Source organism: Erythranthe guttata, chromosome 14 (assembly GCF_056151865.1).
Source record: "Erythranthe guttata isolate IM_541 chromosome 14, IM_541, whole genome shotgun sequence".
Classification (NCBI taxonomy): domain Eukaryota; kingdom Viridiplantae; phylum Streptophyta; class Magnoliopsida; order Lamiales; family Phrymaceae; genus Erythranthe; species Erythranthe guttata.
In genome coordinates this window covers 25,289,696-25,306,851 of record NC_142546.1, presented here as the reverse complement: position 1 = coordinate 25,306,851, position 17,156 = coordinate 25,289,696, and the positions used below count along the sequence as shown (strand labels likewise).

The 17,156-nt window shown below is 37.5% G+C and overlaps 4 protein-coding genes across 6 annotated transcripts; 3 read left to right on the top strand and 1 right to left on the bottom strand.

Moving 5' to 3' along the window:
* Positions 1–433: 433 nt before the first annotated feature.
* LOC105959547 (uncharacterized) lies at positions 434–1,813 on the bottom strand. Its single transcript, XM_012983671.2, has one exon. It carries the CDS (start codon positions 1,416–1,418, stop codon positions 564–566), a length of 855 nt encoding a protein of 284 aa, XP_012839125.1. The 5' UTR covers positions 1,419–1,813; the 3' UTR covers positions 434–563.
* Positions 1,814–4,293: 2,480 nt separating this feature from the next.
* Positions 4,294–7,451, top strand: LOC105958820 (Mannose-binding lectin superfamily protein). 3 transcript variants are annotated; one of them, XM_088813575.1, is made up of 7 exons: positions 4,294–4,628; positions 4,722–4,910; positions 5,014–5,472; positions 5,596–5,847; positions 5,946–6,329; positions 6,446–6,655; positions 7,001–7,451. In XM_088813575.1, exons 1-7 carry the CDS (start codon positions 4,626–4,628, stop codon positions 7,301–7,303), a joined length of 1,800 nt encoding a protein of 599 aa, XP_088669701.1. In that variant the 5' UTR covers positions 4,294–4,625; the 3' UTR covers positions 7,304–7,451. The 3 variants fall into 3 exon arrangements, with proteins under 3 accessions (XP_088669701.1, XP_088669700.1, XP_088669702.1); XM_088813574.1 differs by having other exon boundaries at positions 6,437–6,655; XM_088813576.1 differs by having other exon boundaries at positions 6,437–6,681; positions 7,001–7,190.
* A 1,451-nt stretch (positions 7,452–8,902) lies between these two features.
* Positions 8,903–11,489, top strand: LOC105959542 (ubiquitin-conjugating enzyme 15). Its single transcript, XM_012983667.2, has 6 exons — positions 8,903–9,061; positions 9,188–9,291; positions 9,412–9,514; positions 9,696–9,759; positions 10,939–11,027; positions 11,138–11,489. Exons 1-6 carry the CDS (start codon positions 9,032–9,034, stop codon positions 11,231–11,233), a joined length of 486 nt encoding a protein of 161 aa, XP_012839121.1. The 5' UTR covers positions 8,903–9,031; the 3' UTR covers positions 11,234–11,489.
* A 1,561-nt stretch (positions 11,490–13,050) lies between these two features.
* Positions 13,051–17,101, top strand: LOC105959537 (GTP-binding protein, HflX). Its single transcript, XM_012983657.2, has 13 exons — positions 13,051–13,495; positions 13,660–13,802; positions 13,899–14,015; positions 14,160–14,274; positions 14,353–14,490; positions 14,642–14,737; positions 15,173–15,286; positions 15,762–15,830; positions 15,957–16,027; positions 16,106–16,199; positions 16,325–16,453; positions 16,553–16,642; positions 16,740–17,101. The coding sequence occupies exons 1-13, from the start codon at positions 13,106–13,108 to the stop codon at positions 16,830–16,832; spliced, it is 1,659 nt and encodes a 552-aa protein (XP_012839111.1). The 5' UTR covers positions 13,051–13,105; the 3' UTR covers positions 16,833–17,101.
* The last annotated feature ends 55 nt before the right edge of the window (positions 17,102–17,156 follow it).

The following is a 17,156-nucleotide window of genomic DNA, read 5'->3' as shown; positions in this document are numbered from 1 at the left end:
AAGCTTCTCTATATTGAACTAAACCAACGAAATAACAGAACTTCCGGCTACTAAAACAGTAACGAACAATTCTAAATCACCGGAACGCAATTTCGACCTAGAATAGAAACGCGACAGTCGTATCAAAATCCCATTGAAGCTTAACTAAACAGTCGTATCAAAATCCCATTGAAGCTTAACTAAACAGTCGTATCAAAATCCCATTGAAGCTTAACTAAATAACCTGTTTTTTGCAACATACATAAATTAGCTTGCATACAACCAACCGTAAAGGCAGAACGAAGATAGATACAAGAATATATAACAATCGAGGCAAGCAGATTCGACTGTATAACATAATCTTACAACATAGAACAATCACATCCCCTGCTTCAAAAGATTCAATCTCACCACGAATTTTGGCAAAGGAATAAAACAGAAATGAATAACCGGATAACGAACTCGATTTTAGCTATTTAGACATCAAAAGTTTTATACATCCCCCCCACGAAAGTAATCAAGCGTGTATTAGGCGTATATACCGAATAGTTACCGGTAACGATGATCACAATCTCGAAATTTGTTTATGAAGATGGAAAAACATCCTTAACAGCAGAAGCAGCGCTCAAGTAATTCAAAGTATTCCTCAGAGTCTCCTTCTCTCTCTTTAACCGCATGGCGGTGTCTTCGAGCTCCAGCAACGCCTGCTGCTCGCGTGGGGCCCCCTCGAAAGTGCTCCCGACGAAGAACGAAAACGGAGTCGGGAAAAGATTCCTCCTCAAATCCTGAACCTCCTTCTCCGGCTTTCCGTTGAGCCGGTTCGAGAGCCTGATGACGTCCTTCATGTACGATTCCACCTCGTTGGCTAGGGTGTCTAGATCCTCCACCTCGCCGGAGGGTGGGCGGTCCTCCAGCCACGTCACCTCCGCCACAAGGTAGGGTTTGGTGCGGACGAGTTTGGTGACTCGGAAGCGCTCCTGGCCCTTGCAGATTAGGAAGAAGCGGTCGTCGACGAGGCGCTCGTGTTTGATGACCTCGCCGACGCAGCCGACGTCGGCGGTTCCGGTGGCGGAGTCGGTGTAGATGACGCCGAAGCGGAGGTCGGTGTGGAGGAGGGTGTGCATCATCATCCGGTACCGGAACTCGAAGATTTGGAGCGGGAGGATTGCGCCGGGGAAGAGGACCAGCGGGAGGGGGAAGAGTGGGAGCTCGACGACGTCGTTTGACTTCGGAGGGTTTGTGTGGTGCTTTTCCGAGAACGACGAGGCGGAGCAGGACAGTGAGTTAGGTTTGCGCCGCCGCTGGCGGCGGAGGTGGGGAGGAGTGAAGAAATTAACGGCGGTTTTAGTGTAGGAAGAGGGGTTTAAGTAGGGTTTGTGAGGAATTAAGGAAGACGATGATGAAGATTGAGGGGAATGTAGGATTTGAGGCAAAGCCATTGGAATTTAGAAAGAAAGCTTTATTTTTTTCTTTTTTTTTTTTCTTTTGTAGTTCTTCAAATGAAGATAAATCAATGGCTATTGAGTGAGTGAGTAGAGACAAAAGGGTTAGGATTTGGGAAAATTGGTGAATTAATGAAATAATTGAGAATTCTGTGGAATTTTGTGGAGGAGATAAGAGATTCGAGTGTGGAAAAATCTTCGTGCTCCGCCGTGGGGTATTTGATTATTATTAAAGTTCCGGTGGTAGTGGCGGCGGTGGTGGATGGATAATGGCGGAGGAGGATTTTTGTGTAGAGTAGAAACAAGGGAGGGGTGTGGTGATGGGTTTTACACGTGGAAATGTGTTTATCTGAAGCTTATGAACCACGTGCTTACACTCCTTCGGGCTTTCTCGTCTTAAATGGGCTTTTTATTATATGCGGTCATTTTCAATTTTATAGGCCCAATTAATTAACTGATCAGGCGCAATAATTCGGTTAAATTATACCTACACCCCTGATATATACTACAATAACTGTAAGGTCCCTGTGGTATTGGTAATTCCAGCCACACCCCTAAAACAAATACCGAAGTCAAAATTTCATGTCCCGGGGACCGATATGTACTATATTTGTTTCCAGCGGGGCTGTTAATGCTACCATAGATGAAAATTTATAAATTTTAGGGTAAATTACAAACACCCCCTGAGGTATGGTCAAATTATAAAAGCATCCCTCTTGTTTGGATAATTACAACCACCCCTCAACTCCTCAAATTTATTGGAATCTTCGAGATTATATGGAATATTATCACTTTTGTACCCGTGTTATCCCAAACTCTACATTATGAAGCAAGATGATCATAATATGTGATTTTTAGCTTGTATATATCAGTTTGTGGTGCATCGAAAACTGTATTTTTTACACAAAACGAGTACAAACTAAGCACATTTCACGGAATCTAGATGACTATGTTGAATTTGGCACCATAAAGATGGGAGTCTAAGAAACAATCATAGTTGAGGGATAGATGCAATTATCCAAACAAGAGGGGTTTTTTTTGTAATTTGACCATAACTGAGGGGGGGTTTGTAATTTACCCTAAATTTTATATAAAATAATAAGGATTTAAGAAATGTTAGGAATATAATGTCACCTCTCCTATTTCTATGTTTTCTTCATCACTGACTGAAACTAATAGTCATTATAACTATAGTGTAATAACTTATCCTATGCATTATTCCGTTAGGGTTTCTAACAATGTTTCATGTGATTGTAATTACCGATACTACATATACCTTAAAGTTATTTTGGCATACATCAGGGTGTAATGTGTAATTTACACTATTATTTATTAATTTACGAGCATTATACGTATGCGTGTATATGCAATTATGCATCGTCGCTGATTATTTTGTTCTAAGTTTGAAACTGATATTTGTACGAGAAGGTATTGAACGAGATCCATCGCAATCGGCTGCTGAGAACGCCGCCGAATCCGCCGGCCATGGGATTTTTGAAGCCTAAAGTTACTACTACCAATAATCTTCAGAAATTGAAGACGCCGGCGACTCCGCCGCCGGCGCCGGTGGGAGGATCCTTCAAGACTAAAATTAGCAATAATCATGAAATGGGGTTCCTTTCTGCATTCACCACAATGCCACTAATTCCTCTCACACAGTGACAGTGGGTCTCAATCAGTTCGCGGAAATGTCTAACTAAGAGTTGGATATGGGAGAATCTGAATATTCCATCTTCAGCTGGTATGGGAGTTCATCTATTAAATTGTCATTTATTCATCATTAATTATGGATAATAAACATGAAGTTGTAATGTAATTTATATGTTCAATGTTATTTACTTTGTGATCTTTTTTTCTCTTTAACAAGTGACCTAATGTTACTCAATGGACGTGTGGAAGGAGAATTTTTGCTTTCAATTGTGGGATTTGGTTATTTTGATCAACATATTTGTGATTTTTCCCTTGCTCGTATGTTTATGTTTTTGTTTGTTTCGATTGATGATTGGATCTTCTTTCTTGTTTGTAAATAGCCCCCATCTAAGCCTTTTTTTATATATATGGTGATGTAATTAGAAAATAGATTAGGATTATTTATAGTAAACTTTTGAGCTTTGACATGAGGAAAAACCGAAAACTTTGTTGTGATCAGGTGGTGATAGATTTCATGACTTTATGGTACTTCCCATGCATTTCGATGGCAAATGTTTTGTCGAGATTGCGGAGAAAACGAACCATGTTATTGTTCCTTAAAGTGTATGTTGATGAGCTTGAAAGTTTGTGTCTCTAATTTGAACTTTGCTAACATCCACATTTTTTAGTCGATCGTTTTTTTTTTTTTTTTGAGTTAGAATTAAGATACTAGATTTGCTAAATAAATTGATTACACTGTTTATTATTGTGTGCAGAGTGTTGTCGATGAATTCAAAATGGAGGCGTTGTCCATATGAAGGGGCTTTTACACTGTTTCAAATCCATGTAGTTTGACTTGCAGTATAATTTTTTGGATCAACTTTGAGAAACTTTAATCGTTTTTGCGAATTCACGTAGCGTTCTTTTCCAATAAAAAAGAAAAAGATAGTCACATTAAATAGAAACGGGAAAAGAGAAAACGATTCTTGTTTTCCACATTAGGTGAAAACACTTTATGCTTCTGTGCACTTTGGCTGCTAAAGAACTTGGCCGTGTAATTAGTCTTTGTTTATTTCACCAGCTGTAAAGAAAATTTCTTATATTGGTAACAGAAACAGAGAATCAGTTCCCCACTAATTTGAAATTTTACATTCTGAATTAATCAGTACATTCTGAACTTGTTAATCTAATATATATATATATATATATATATATATATATATATATATATATATATATATATATATATATATCCATCTGCTGGAAGATCCAATTTAATGTCGTCACGTAATATTTTAAGCTTGCATACAGACTTCCTGTAAAGCAGGATTCGTCTTCTTTGAATCAAATTCTCTTCTTTTGAATGCTTTCCTTTCAAAGTGGAAGCTCGAATTTGCTGTTTATAGTATACAAGCATCCAGTAACACATTGTTTACCAAAACTCGAGCACACCAGGTATATGTGTGGTGTATATATATCTCTCTATATATTGCTACCTCTCTTATTCAGGCATTTACATCTCTAGTGTGTATCGATTGTATCTCTTGGATTTACAGCTCCAAATTTGTAAAAGAAATGGTATGTGACGGTGTATTTTATGATTATATGTTTATGCATATTATTATTTACACGATGAGTTGTATAGTTGATGAATGTAATTTTGGAAAGCAGGCTATATTGGTTGGGCCATGGGGTGGGCAAGACGGATTTTATTGGGATGATGGTGTGTACTCCACGATAAGGCAATTGGAGATTTCCCATGGAGCTGGTATAGACTCGATCAGAATCGAGTACGACATTGATGGAAGATCGTTTTGGTCAGAAAAGCATGGTGGCAGTGGCGGTGATAAAATTGATAAGGTGAGTTCACACACACACACACGAGCGCGCGCACACATAAAAATACTTTATATGAATAATATGATTGATTCATGTTAATTGACATAAACGATTGTTTGATCAGGTGAGGCTTGAGTACCCAAATGAGTTCCTAACTTCAGTGCATGGACATTATGGTAATTTGTACGAATTGGGACCGGTTTTCGTTCGATCGCTTACTTTTGACAGCAACAAAAGAACATATGGACCTTTTGGAGTTGAAAAGGGAACATATTTTACCTTCCCTAAAATGCATGGCAAGATTGTCGGATTTCTTGGAAAGTACGGCTGGTATTTAAATTCTCTCGGGTTTTACGTGGAGCCCCTTAATAAACCTAATAACACTCCTTCAAATTACATTCATCATCACTCTCAGCAATATATTGCCCACGGTACAGACAAACCATATGAATACTCGATGATCCAAGGAAGTCTTGGACCAAACTATGATCTCATTTTTGCTATAAGACAAAAAGACGAACATCGCAATAATTCTCCACCAATCAATTTCTTCCCTCAGATTTCTCATGAAGCCAAAAATCAGGTGATAAAATAGCACCTTCTTCCTTTTTTTTTTTTTTTTTTTTTTGGTTTTTGTTTTTGTTTTTGAATTTCTGATCAAGATTAGGAGATTGATAAAGACCCTTTTGTTTTTTTCCTTCTTCAGATTCCTAATAATGTAATTCCAAGCAAAACTGAGAGAGCACCCTCGGAAAATATCAAAGGAGTTGTTGTGACATCTGGACCATGGGGTGGTGAAGGTGGGGCCCTCTTTGATGATGGAGTATATGATGGCATCAGTCAAATCATTTTATCGCGTAATGTAGCCATTGTTTCTATCAGAGTTTGTTATGTACGAAACGAGAAGCCTGTTTGGGGAAGCAAAAATGGTGGCGCTGGAGCATTCAAATCTGATAAGGTACTAAATTGCAATTAAAAAAATGCTTTCTCTATAGTCTATTGATTATATAAGTACATTTTTTTTTCAGGGTAAGAAATAAAAATCCTTTCTTGCAGATTGTATTCGATTATCCATCGGAGATCTTAACGCACGTAACAGGCCACCATGGTCCCATGATGATAATGGGTCCTAATGTGATAAAATCACTCACTTTTCACACAACAAAGGGCAAATATGGTCCCTATGGAGATGAACAAGGGGAGTTGTTCTCGACTCAGTTGAAACAAGGATCGATGGTCGTTGGTTTTCATGGGAGGAAGGGATTGTTTCTTGATTCTATCGGTGTTCACGTGTTAGAAGGGAAAATATTGCCTGAATTAGCCGCAAGTAGTTCACATAATAACAAGGATGCAATTGTCGCTGCACCAATTATTTCCCCGATCTCCAAATCCAACCACGAATGCCATTTCAGAAAAGGAAAGCTACCACAAAATGACGAGGTTTGCTTTTTTTTTTTTTTTTTTCTCTTTCTATTTTAGTAGCAAAATTCTTTATTATAACAACCTAAAACATGGGCTCAGTTAGAGTACGAAAATCGTGTTTTAAGATTGTGCAGAAGCTGGTGAAGGATCCAGTTCCATACGGGCCGGGCCCGTGGGGCGGGGAAGGTGGGAAAGCTTGGGATGATGGAGTTTTCACCGGGATTAAACAAATCATTCTGTCGAAAACGGATGCAATTTGTTGTGTAGAAATCGAGTACGATCGAAACGGGCAATCCGTTTGGTCTGTCAAGCATGGTGGCAGCGGTGGACAAATCGCAAATCGGGTAACAAAAAATAAGCGTTTATTGCAGTTAGCACCACCCCTGCTTACTCTAATTGTTAGAAAAAAATTCCGTGTTATATAAATATTAGCAAAATCCCCCCTACGATTCAATTTTATTAGCAAACTACTCCCTGAAAGCGCACGTTTAGGAGTTGTCCACTAAAAAAATATATCATAAGATTTTTTGCAAATATTTACAATACGAGGAGTTTTTTAGCAATTCGGTATAGCAGAGTCAGTTGTGAAGGCATCATAGCCGTACGGGGGCCACGGCCCCCAAACCATATGTCAAAAAACACAAAATGTTGTTGATAACTGTTTGTTCGATTATGTTCTTTTTTCACAGGTGAAGTTAGATTATCCACACGAAGTATTAACATGCATAAGTGGGTATTATGGTCCGATCAAGAAAGAGCAGGGGACGAAGGTGATTCAGTCGTTGACTTTTCACAGTAGCAGAAGGAAATACGGTCCGTTTGGTGAAGAGTTGGGAACTTATTTCGCCTCCGGCACGACAGAGGGGAAGGTGGTGGGGTTCCACGGGAGGAGCAGCATGTATCTGGATGCTATTGGAGTACACATGCAGCATTGGTTGGGGAATCACAGATATTGGTCTAAGCCTGCATCTTTGATGAAATTTTTCTCTTAATTGATGTTAATTAAGAAACTTTTAATTATAGAAATAGCTCTTTAATTGTAGAATAAAGGTTTGTAAAATACTAACATTTGTGAAATATAATAAGAATGTGTGTAATAGAAATACCCGGGAGAATCGTCTTTCCCTTTGTGTTTGAAAATTGTATTTATACCTTTCGTAGGGATGAGGCGGTGGGTCCTGCGTTCTATCTTTTATCGGATCACAAGTAGAAATAGTGTAGTCACTACGAGTTGTGTTTGTCTGTTTCCTCCGAGCTTAAAAAGATAATTAATTTACCTTATAAGAAAGGTTATAAAGACAAGTCATCCCTTTGTGTTTGAAAATTGTATTTATAACTTTCGTAGGGATGAGGCTGTGGGTCCCACGTTCTATCTTTTATCGTATCACACGTAGAAATAGTGTAGTTACTACGAGTTGTGTTTGTCTATTTTCTTCCAAAAATAAAAGATAATTAATTTACCTTATATGAAGGGTAATTAAGACTAGGGGTGAACATAAACCCGCCGAATCCGACCCGCCCGCCCGACCCGATCAGACCCGCCCGAAACCCGCCAGTTTAACAATTTTAATTATTGATGGCAGTTTTGTAATAATGTAACCCGAGTTGTACGGGTCGGATATCGGGTTTGAATGCCAAAACCCGCTCCACACCCGACCCGCCCGCCCTCTATATATAAATTAATTTTAGTAGGTCTAGGGTTGAATCAATTCACTTTTTTCATTTGCCGTCAATTGCTATTCCGAATTCTCCCCATTCCATGAATACAGATCAATTCTCCCCCATCTTTTTTCTTCATTTGAACAACTCATGAGATATGATTAAAGAAATATATTTACCACCACTACCACCACCACGGTCGTTGTTGTAATCCTCACCACTATCACAGAAGTTGCAATATCCCTCAAATTAAATGGCTAATGGATAGACATAGATCTTACTTCCGTCTTCAAGGTTTATAAGCCACACCGCCGCCATTACTTAGCTCTAAGCCTCTAATTTTGTTTATTTATGCTTCAGTCTTTGCATTCATATGAACATTAGAGGTCGTGTCTCTAATTACCTCTTTTTGGGTTATGTTTTTTTTTTTTTTTTTACTTAAAGATTGTGAAAATTTTGTATTCAAACTGTTTAATTTTAGAGATATATTTTATAAGAAAATATTTCTTGTATATTTCTTTCACCCGCCCGTCACCCGCCCGCCACCCGCCACACCCGATTGACCCGAACCTCTGCAGTTTGCTCGTGTAACTTAGCAGTTGCAGTTTACAAATTTATCAACCCGCCGAAGGCGGGTCGGGTTAATATTTTCACAAAACCCGCCCAAACCCGCCCGTGAACACCCCTAATTAAGACAAGTCAAAATTGTCAATCACACACAGTCACGAGTGAACAATCATTACCAACAACACGTGTGGAGCAGAACTGACCGTTGGATCTGCTGCCCCCTTTACACCGAGCACAATCTCCGCATCTAAATTGATCATACGGATTTATTTTATTTTCCTTTTTTCACATTTTGATTATATTTTTTAATTAATAAAAAAAATATACTGTCATTGATGGCAAGAAAGTAATTATGAAAGAATCTAAATTAAATGCCGGAAAATATAACCCCATAACTTTCGTACCACCCACACTAGAAACGCATCATCCCATCATCGCTTCGTCCTCGCTTTCTCGAAACATTCTCTCTGACGTTTGTCTTGTTCCCCTACGCCATGACCACACCCTCCGCTTCTTCACGCAAGGTCCTTTTCTCTATTCAATTTTACTCAGATTTCTACCTGTTTTTTCATATGCTTACAAACTAATTATTTTTGCTGGGTGAAAAATCTGTTTTTTTAATTTTATGGAATTGAAATTTGGGGGAGAAGGCGTTGAGCAAGATCGCAAGTAATCGTCTGCAGAAAGAGCTGGTAGAGTGGCAGGTGAATCCGCCCCACGGTTTCAAGCATAAAGTTACTGATAATCTTCAAAAGTTCGTTTTAATTTTTATTTTTCCTCTTTTCATTGAATTATCAATTTTCTTCGTTTTTGTTGGATATTTCTGAAAATCAGGGATTTTTTTGAGTGATTGATTGCGTTTTGGCCTTGTTAGATGGGTAATTGAAGTCAACGGCGCGCCGGGTACGCTTTATGCCGGCGAAATGTATCAGCTTCAGGTTGATTTTCCGGAGCATTACCCCATGGAAGCGCCGCAGGTTTATACTTTAGACTTTATCGATTATCGATTTTATGGTTTTGTGTGCAATCTGCAATGTGATTTTAGGAAAAAAAAAATTTCTAGGGTTTGACTGGTGTTTGTAGTGATACTCGTGGAACTGTTACTGTTAAATCACGGCATTATTTAGTTGGGTTGAACTTTTCAATTTTCTTCTGCAGGTTATATTTGTTCCTCCAGCTCCGCAACATCCTCATATTTATAGTAATGGACATATTTGTTTAGGTTTGTTTTCCATCCTCTCTCGATTTCTGCTACCTTTTTTGCCCCTCGATTTTTATATACATATACTTAGTTTTTCGTTGGATATTTATCTTGCTTAATTGTTTTCTTTCTTATGGTTTGAAAGTGAGCAATTCATCTCGTCTTTAAAATGTAAATTAACGGTGTTTTAAAGTTGGTACCCGAATTAGTTCTGAAGTACCCTATGCATATTTCACGACTTCCAGAAAATTGAACGAGGAAAATGAAATTTTGATCTTTCGGTTTCTGAAAATTTAGCAATTAGTTTAGAGGGAAAGATCATTTGCCTTATGCAGTGTTTTCATGAGTAGAAGAGGAATTTGTAAATACAGTACGAAAAGTTGCCTTGGGATTGGCAGATTTAGGAAAAACCGTCACCTTTGTCTGTTGCGACATGTAATGGTATAAACCCGCACTATTATGTCTTTTAATGGCTTAACTAAAGCTTTGTTCTAGACGAGTTGGGAACTTGGTGGATCGAGTATGTTGTTTTGGATGAAACTCTAGTAAACACGTAAGGAATTGTTTGTATTCAATTCTGAATGGCAAATATTCAGCTATCTGATGCAAGAATTAAAGCTTACCCGGTTGGGCCTTGATTTATCTTGTCTCATTAAGCTGAAGATAGGCCCTTATTACTACATGGCAAAGGGCTAAATTAGCTGGAGTTGTGCACCCTTTCTGTAAGAGTGGTAATGGGTCTAAGCCAAGCGGATATTGGGAAGATATTGTTCTATCCCTTGTGGGAAAAGCCACTGTAATAATTTTGAGACCGTAGAAGTGAAAGCTGAGGAACTAAAGTATCGGGTTCGAATAATTTGTATTCTAGCATAATATTTGCCTGGTGATTGGTTCAATGAGTGCACTGTTTGGTCATTATGTTGCTAAATGAGTGACCTTTGAACTGTTGAAGCATCATGGTCTTGATACAATATCTCTTTGTCAAAATTTACCAGCAGCTAAATGCAGTAATAAGATCTAATTGTGATTGAATAGAGTTTAGTTTCTTGGTTTTTTCTTTTTAATTTGTGGCGATCTTTTCTGTTGTATAATTAATTCTTTGGTTCGGAATTGACTCCCCTTCTCTTTTAGTATTTTGTTTATGAGACAACTGCACTGAATAGCTACTCTGGGTTTTTTCTTCCAAATGTGTTTGTACAGATATTCTATACGACTCTTGGTCACCTGCTATGACTGTAAGTTCGGTTTGCATCAGCATTCTATCTATGTTGTCAAGCTCCCCAGCGAAGGTTTGTCCAATTCTTTCGAGATTTTGAAATTCAATCCCGATTCAATTTTTTGCTTCTCACTTTTCAACAAACAATCCCGTTAATTTTATTTCCTTGTCTAAAATTCGCAGCAACGTCCAGCTGATAATGACCGCTATGTGAAGAACTGTAAGAATGGCAGATCTCCCAAGGAGACGAGATGGTGGTTCCACGACGATAAAGTGTAGAAACCCTACTGCTCGAGGCTATTTTTCTTCCCCGGAAAAACGATTAGGGAAGATTAAAAAAAAAAAAAGATATATATGAACAAAAAATCTTTTATCTTAACTGCTCTCTCGTTGCGTTGTTGGCACGAAACATTAAGTAGCAGCTATCTGAATGTTGATGTATTTATAAGCATATATAGTTATTAGCAGTTCTATCTATCTATGTTGTATCGAAGCGAAATCGTATGCAATTTTTAGTACCAGAAAATGTTTTTAAGACGAGCTCGACTGTCGTATTTCGACTGTCGTATTTGTACCTAGTTGGGTGATGCTGCTGCATTGATCGCCGTCTCTTCAATTTAATTGAACAATAAGCCATTGTCGCAACTCTGTGAGCTGTATGGTTTCATGAAACAAACTATATACAAGAAGGAAGTTATGTTTAGGGGATCACTATTTCAAATCCTAACTTTTGCTTACTTGAATACCAAAAAAATAAAAAATAAATAATTAATTGTAAATTACTTTAATACCCTTAATAAAATTAAAACCAAAAAAATATTACAAATACTATTTTTCTTTCTTAAATACCAAATAATCAAAAACTCAAAAAAACCATTTCCCTCCTCCACCTCCTTCTTCTCCCTCCCCAAAAACCCTTCTAAAAAATCTTCCTCACAACAAACCCTTCTAAAAAATCTCACAACAAACCCTTCTAAAAAATCTCAAAACTAAAGAAATTAAAACCTCACAAAACGTATAAAATTGAGTTATAAGACAATAATATGGTAGTATATATGAAAGGAGAACACATTAAGGTAAGTATCGATGTCTTTTTTGAGCTTCGAAGTCGATTTTGAAGTTTTTTTTTTTGAAACCCGCCGGCAATTTTCGACACATACAGGTCGATTTTTTGGTCAATTTTCAACACCAACGTGTCGAAAAAAAAAAAAAAACAAATTTCGACACCTACCTGTCGAAAATTCTCCAAATTTCGACAGGTATGTGTCGAAAAAATACTGTTGGTAAAAAAAAAAAAATTTTTTTTTTTTTTTTAATAGTGTTTTTCGACACATACCTGTCGAAATTTGGAGAATTTTCGACAGGTAGGTGTCGAAATTTGTTTTTTTTTTTTTTTTTTTTTTTTTTCTTTTTTCGACACGTTGGTGTCGAAAATTGACCAAAAAATCGACCTGTGTGTGTCGAAAATTGCCGACGGGTTTCAAAAAAAAAAATTTCAAAATCGACTTCGAAGCTCAAAAAAGACATCGATATTATTGTCTTATAACTCCATTTTATAAGTTTTGTTAGGTTTTGATTTTTTGAATTTGGAGATGTTTTGGAGGATTTAAGAAGATGAAAAAGATAGGGTTTAATTGGGTTGTCGCGGCAGTTACGAGCACGTACGGTGGCATTCGGCGGCGTTCGGCGGCGTCGGCGGCGGCGGCGGTGAGGGTTGGAGAGGAGAAGAAATGGTGGAGGTTTTTTTTTTTTTTACAACAAAGGGTTTTTTTTCTTTTTTCTTTTTTTTATTTGGTTTTTGAATAGGTAATTTCTAAAAAAATTTGATATAATTGATATTTTATATGAAAGGGTGTTTTTGTACTTTTCTTTTTATTTTGGTATTAAAGTAAGAAAAAACTGATAAATATGTACTCAATTTTAGTTTTAAATTTGGTAGTATTCAAGTAAACAAAAGTTGGGATTTAAAATAGTTGCCCCTTACGTTTAAGATATTTTTCAATGTAGATAGAATTCAAAATAACCACAAAGCTACCAAATGGCAAAATCGTAATATTTGGAAGACGAGCGGAAAAGGGAAAGTTATAAATTGCCTGGATTTTTCGTATTATTTTTCGTATTATTAAAAATAAAAGGTAAAAAAAGTTTACGATGAGCTTATGCTTTTGCTCAATCCTGAAGCCTTCGCTCCTGAATCGCGAGCATGATTTCGTTTCTCGTTGGGCTCCAAACCCTAGTATCAAGCCCGTCCAGCTCTTTAATCTTCAAACTCACGGCGGATGTTTCCGATTCAAGGCGGTGCATACGGACGGCGTAGGAGTTATTTACCCGGACGACACCGTTTCCGAGCGGACCGGCCCGATTGCTGGTGCTGAACCAGAGGCTGAGGCCCATGGAGTGATCAGTGAAGCCGCGGGCACCGCGCCGGAAGAATCTCAAGATGCACCAAGTCAAATTCGGTCAAAGAGGTCGGAGGAAAAGAAAGGAAGTGTCGACGAAAGTGATAGAGAAAGTCGATTCAAACTGCGAAATGGACGCGAGGTCTCTCTCTCTCTCTCTCTCTCTCGTTTCGAATTTTCGATTTTTGTTGAGAGGCATTTGCATTTAATATTTTCTGGATTTTAGTATGTATACGATACCAGATGGTGATATACAATACATGTATGCTCTTTTAATTTGCTTACTAAGCTGTGAAATTGAATTAGGTATTTGAAGAGAAAGCTTATCTAGTTGGTGTGTCAAGGAAAGGCGATACCGATGGTTCTTTTAGTATAGAAGACTCACTTGGTGAATTGGAGCAGCTTGCTGATACTGCTGGATTATCTGTTGTTGGTTCGACTTGTCAAAGGTGAGCGATGTAGTTTAACTTTTTTTAATGGCAAGTTTCCCTAATACTGCTGAAATGTAATTCTCTAATCGAGGGGATTTTTATATTTTTCTGCAGACTTGCAACACCCAATTCCAGGACATATATAGGATCAGGAAAGGTCGCAGAAATTAAGAGTGCGATCACTGCATTTGGCGTTGAGACAGTAATTTTCGACGACGAGCTTTCACCAGGGTTGGTTCTTACTGACTTGCATAAGATTTATATTTATCCATGCCTGAAAAAAAATAGTTTAATCTATTTGCAAGTGGATTTTTATGCTGAAGTGGTATTATATTATGGCTCTTCTTTTAACTGTTTTTAATTGTTTGAAGACAGACAATTGAGGAACTTGGAGAAGGCCTTTGGTGGAGGTGTTAGGGTGTGTGATCGTACTGCCCTTATCCTGGATATCTTCAACCAGCGAGCTGCCACACGTGAAGCTTCTTTACAGGCAATTTTTTAACTTTTTAAAGCAAAACCAGTTCTCTAGGGGTTATTTTCGGATGCTAACAAGAAAATATTTACTCAGGTATCATTAGCTCAGATGGAATATCAACTACCCCGGTTAACGAAAATGTGGTCCCACCTTGAGCGTCAATCTGGAGGACAAGTGAAGGGTATGGGTGAGAAACAAATTGAAGTTGACAAGCGTATCTTACGCGACCAGGTGCGCAACTTGCTTTCTGCTACTATTGTTAAATCTCTTCTCGTCATCATCTATGTTTTTTTTTTTTTTCTCGTAGTGTCGCCTGTATGTTTGACTTCCATGCTTTAGTGAGTTGCATTTGTGTAATGTGCATTATTTCTGGAGTTTTCAGATTGGTGCTCTCAAGAAAGAGATAGAATCTGTTCGTAAGCATCGCAAGCAGTACAGAAACCGGCGATTTGATATACCCATCCCAGTTGTATCTTTGGTAGGTTACTGTTTGTTTCAGTTTGGTAGGTGATAAATTAGAATTAGAAGTTTGTCTTGATGACAATACATTCTTTTACATTCTCAAACCCTTCTAGTTTATAGTTTATAGCTTAGTATACAACACTTCATATGATATCCATCAATTTGGTAGGGGGGATAAAAGCAGATTTACAAGTTTTCTTGATGACAATGCTCTTTTAAACTGGTAAATGCTTCTAGTTTAATTGCTAAATCTTAATGTAATAATACTACTAGTTGTTTCTCAACAAACAACTTTGTACCATGATGTAAACAAATTACTTTATTATATCCAATATCAAACACTCCCATGATGTTGCATTTAGATATTATTAACTTTGAATATCGTCTCTTAGAATCTAATTTTCAGCCTTTTTATTAAATAAGAGGGATGAACGTCAAATTGGTGTTTCAGGTTGGGTACACAAATGCTGGAAAGAGTACACTTCTAAACCGATTGACTGGAGCTGATGTTCTTGCTGAGGACAAGCTATTTGCAACACTTGATCCTACTACAAGGAGGGTGCTGGTAAGTACAATGTCCTCAAAGTAATTTGTTCTCCTCGACCATATCCATGTATGTCTAATGTCACAGTTTAGAGACGTCCCTTTCAATCTTATGTTTGTCTGTATATTTTACGGGAAATTGGTCTTGACTAACATCACTTTTACCACCTGAAACTATGGAGAAATTTCTTTCATTTAGTTTTGATGAAAGCATAATGGTAGATTTTCCTTCATTTGGTTTTGAAGGATGCATAATAGTAGTTCAATAATATTAAGAATCATTTAGCAGGTTACTCATGTATTTTATCTGTTTTCTTAGTATTCAATCATTTTGCTTTTCCCTTTTCTTTTCACTTTTCCTTCACTACATCTTAGATCCAAAGAGACATATGCATGATATGAAATGGATAACAAGTTGATTTCTTACTAAATCCTGGTCCTACGGACTAAAATTCTTTTTTTCATGCACTAAATGTGAGCAATTGTTTTATGTCCAGACGAAGAATGGGAAGGAGTTTCTTTTAACTGACACCGTTGGCTTCATTCAAAAACTACCAACAACACTGGTATGAACATTTCTCTCTCCAGTTATGCCGTAGTTATTCCCCATTTTCTTAAAAGCGAGTGAACTTTTTGGTGTCTGCTGCTTCATAATCAGATCGTACTCTGTTAACTGATCTGCCGTATTCCAGGTAGCTGCTTTCAGAGCAACCCTGGAAGAGATATCCGAGTCATCACTTATAGTACACGTCGTGGATATTAGGTACGATTGATCATTTCAAGAGTGGACTGTAAAATCACAACTACGTAGATTCTAATTACATTGTGCTATTCCAAACAGCCATCCACTGGCAGAGCAACAAGTTGATGCAGTGGACAAAGTTCTTGCAGAACTTGATACAACATCAATCCCAAAATTAATCGTCTGGAACAAGGTACTAAGAATTATCTAGACAGTAATTCTTAGATTTGTATCAGTGGGAGCGATAATTGAAAGTTTACACCAGTGAAACTGCTTGTCTTTCCGGTGGATTTATGTTTTAGAATGCTATTTTCACAGGTCGATAATGCAAAGGACCCTGAAAAAATTAAGTCCGAAGCTGAGAATAATGCAGATATCGTATGCATTTCCGCTTTAACTGGTGAAGGACTGGATGATTTCTGCAATTCAGTTCAAGAAAAACTGAAGGTACTACTTATATGGATGCGATCGTTTATAAATTACCAATTTTCTGCTGGTAAATTGAGTGTACTTAAATTAATTATCATGTAATTGTTTATTCGACAGGATATGATGGTGTGGGTGGAAGCCCTAATTCCATTCGACAAAGGGGAACTTCTAAGCACCATACATCACGTTGGCATGGTTGAAAAAATCGTAAGCAATCTTCCCTTGTTGCTATTTTCAATCTTTATCCACTCTTATAAACAGTAATATTATTAATATTAATGTTGAATAATTAATTACTGGACAGGAATATGTGGAGAATGGAGCTTTGGTTAGAGCTCACGTTCCACTTCGATTTGCTCGACTCCTCACTCCTATGAGACAAACATGTGCCTCGTAGCTTCTTCTTCCGATATTTTAACCTATATAATATCCTTGTATATAGCAATATTCCCACTTTCTTTAGCACATTTCCTGAATGTCTATGATACAATTCTGGTTTCTTGTCAATATTGTCTCCATTACCGGAGCCCGAATTTTAAGTCCAGGGGGGCAAATGCGTTAAAAAGACGTTTATATACATCTTATCCATGAATTTATTTTATATAATCAAATTATTTGTAAAACAAATATTCTTTTTTAAGCATGTACAGAATTTTGGAGTAGAAACTGTTGCTTGACTCCAACTTGTTCACCCCTCATTCCTCAACATGGCACCCACTCT

Bases quoted from the DNA above. Each gene is read 5' to 3' on its own strand.
- LOC105959537 (XM_012983657.2), top strand. From the start codon at position 13,106: ATGAGCTTATGCTTTTGCTCAATCCTGAAGCCTTCGCTCCTGAATCGC. The intron at 15,831-15,956 runs GTATGAACATTT...GCCGTATTCCAG, and splicing joins AAAAACTACCAACAACACTG to GTAGCTGCTTTCAGAGCAAC. The intron at 16,200-16,324 runs GTACTAAGAATT...CTATTTTCACAG, and splicing joins AATTAATCGTCTGGAACAAG to GTCGATAATGCAAAGGACCC.
- LOC105958820 (XM_088813574.1), top strand. The intron at 6,330-6,436 runs GTTTGCTTTTTT...TCGTGTTTTAAG, and splicing joins AGCTACCACAAAATGACGAG to ATTGTGCAGAAGCTGGTGAA. The intron at 6,656-7,000 runs GTAACAAAAAAT...CTTTTTTCACAG, and splicing joins GTGGACAAATCGCAAATCGG to GTGAAGTTAGATTATCCACA.
- LOC105959547 (XM_012983671.2), bottom strand. From the start codon at position 1,418: ATGGCTTTGCCTCAAATCCTACATTCCCCTCAATCTTCATCATCGTCT.
- LOC105959542 (XM_012983667.2), top strand. From the start codon at position 9,032: ATGACCACACCCTCCGCTTCTTCACGCAAG. The intron at 9,515-9,695 runs GTTTATACTTTA...TTTCTTCTGCAG, and splicing joins ACCCCATGGAAGCGCCGCAG to GTTATATTTGTTCCTCCAGC. The intron at 9,760-10,938 runs GTTTGTTTTCCA...GTGTTTGTACAG, and splicing joins TAATGGACATATTTGTTTAG to ATATTCTATACGACTCTTGG.